We start from the raw sequence: 2,346 nt of genomic DNA, 5'->3' as shown, positions 1-2,346 counted from the left end.
ACTGAGTAGTCAATATTCTCATTAACACTATCGGACACCTATAATGCTAATATATATTTTACTAGCATTAAACACATTATTAATGCAGTAAATTAATCCTTTAGTTTATTAAAGGTTCTAATTAAGCTAATTAACACATAAGTCAGTGTGAGACATCTATAATGATATTAAATGTCTTACAAGAACTGTACACATTAATAAGCCTTACTAATCTGTTAACAAGTTTTGTTAATGATTCTTATTAAGCTTGTTAACACTTATTTGTTCCACGTATACGATGGTAATAAAGGTAGCAATAAGCATCATATTAACATTTAATAAGCCTCATTAGGCTTATTACATCATGTCTTACTAACACCTTATAGGAATGTTAATAATTGTTATTAATATGTTAACAAAGCTTGTTAAGGAATCTTATTATAAAGTGTTAACGATTTATTTCCTCATGTTAGTCACATGTCCATGTTTACTTTTGAAGCAGATGCCATCATTATTGTTACATGGCATCTACACACGTGTTTTTTCAAAGCCTGTGGAACTGTTATGACAAAGTCAAATGTTTGTCTTTACAAAATGCAAAGAATTTTCATACAAAATAGAACTGCTGTGGGTAAAGATTGAAACTGGGAGAAAACCTACTTGCAGGAGATAGCAAAGCATCAGTGCAACTGTAGACTTTCATTTGTAAAACTCTTTTTATGCAGAAGTTCAATGAACCACTCATTCATTTTTTGGAAAAAATGTATTTTTTGCCAGATGCAGTATGTTTCTGAATAAGATACAAGAGCAGTCATATTACATTTCCAAAAAAATCAACTAATTATGGTTATATAATTTTGTTATTGCTGTAATGAATACTAATGAATCACTTTTGAATAGCTAGTGTGAAGTATTTCAGGATCCTGTGGCAGGTGGAGGAGACTGCAGGGTGAAGGCAGAAGAAGAGCTGAGGAAGGAGTCAGGAAGGTTCTTTGCATGCTCCACTAACATGTAGGAATCTCTGATGTCTGTCAGTCCAAACCAGAAGACAGTCCAAAGTCCATTTACAAAACTGCCATCACAGTGTTTGAAGTACCTGCAGAGAAAATGACCTTTAATTTAACATTTATTGTCAGAAAACACTTACATGGCGCGGTCTTTGGTAGCCATCATAAATCCTGAATCATGCTGGTAAACTGCCAACATGAGACACCTGGAGAAATCTTGGCTCTTGAGAAGTATTAGTAGGTAACAGAGGTGGGGACTCGAGTCACATGACTTGGACTCGAGTCAGACTCGAGTCATGAATATGACGACTTTAGACTCGACTTGGACTTTCCTACCTCTGACTCGTGACTTGACTTGGACTTTGATATACATAACTTGTGACTTGACTCGGACTTCAGCCCTCTGACTCAGAAAGACTTGCTATTTATCCCCCAAATCCACGGATTATAAAGTATAAAGTATATAGGGAGAAAGCCGCGCGCCGCGGTCTCTCTGTTTGTGTTTGTTAACATCAGTGTGTGGCGTCGGCCCAACATCCAATCAAATTAGGGCTAAGTTTGATTGATGTGACAGTCCAACCAATCACATTGCAGAAAAACAAAGCCCCGTCTCCCCTTTAAAAGCGCGAGTTCCTGCCGGTGTTTTTAGTTCTAGCATAAGAGTTTAGAGATCGTCCACAACAAACGGTTTGCACTTCACAGAACAAGTGGATATAAGGATTACTCACAGAGATTCAACAACAACCAACTTCATTTGACTGTAGGAGCAGCAAAATCAAGTAAGTTCTGAGTGAAAGCTGGCGCTAGCTTAGCGGCTAACCGCTAGCTGCATTAAATGAATGGGACTGTAAACTCTGTTAGCACTGTGACACCGTGCAGCTCAGTATAATCACAGTGACAACAGGTGATACCCAACCTAGCGTACAAGTCATCATTGTCATGATCCATGTCTCAGTTTTGTCATGTTCTGTTTTCCCTGTCAGTCTCACCATGTTCTGGTCAAATCACCCACAGCTGTTTTCATTTAGTTAATTGTCCTCAGCCTACTTAAGTGTCTGGTCTTCAGTTCTCATTGTCAGGTCATGTGTTCTGTCATGTCACTGGTTTGGTTTCTCCTGGTTTTGTCATGTTTTGAGTTTTTAAGTAAATCTTTGAGTTTCTGCCACCATGTCCTGTCTCCTACGTTTGGGTCCTCCACCACCATCCTGACAGTATGACCTGACCACCTTGGGCCCAGCAGGAGAACCTTGTCCATGCCATGCCACACCACGTCATGCCAGATGGGGTTTCCTGTAGCCGTCTTCATGTCACGTCATGCCATGCCCACCCGTTCCGTTCCTGAGGGGGGACTGTTGGGGCC

At 39.6% G+C, this 2,346-nt stretch overlaps 1 protein-coding gene across 1 annotated transcript in view; it reads right to left on the bottom strand.

Annotated features, from left to right (window-relative positions):
* Positions 1 to 293: 293 nt before the first annotated feature.
* The window catches only part of nags (N-acetylglutamate synthase), a gene marked incomplete at its 5' end in the record, with an annotated part of 44,668 nt that continues 42,615 nt past the window's right edge, over positions 294 to 2,346 (bottom strand). Inside the window, 1 exon segment of the mRNA XM_024264692.2 lies at positions 294 to 1,075. Within this exon segment, the coding sequence (XP_024120460.1) occupies positions 895 to 1,075 (181 nt within the window).

Source organism: Oryzias melastigma, unplaced genomic scaffold (genome assembly GCF_002922805.2).
Source record: "Oryzias melastigma strain HK-1 unplaced genomic scaffold, ASM292280v2 sc00296, whole genome shotgun sequence".
In the NCBI taxonomy this organism is placed as follows: Eukaryota; Metazoa; Chordata; class Actinopteri; order Beloniformes; family Adrianichthyidae; genus Oryzias; species Oryzias melastigma.
This window is presented reverse-complemented; position numbering and strand designations above follow the sequence as displayed.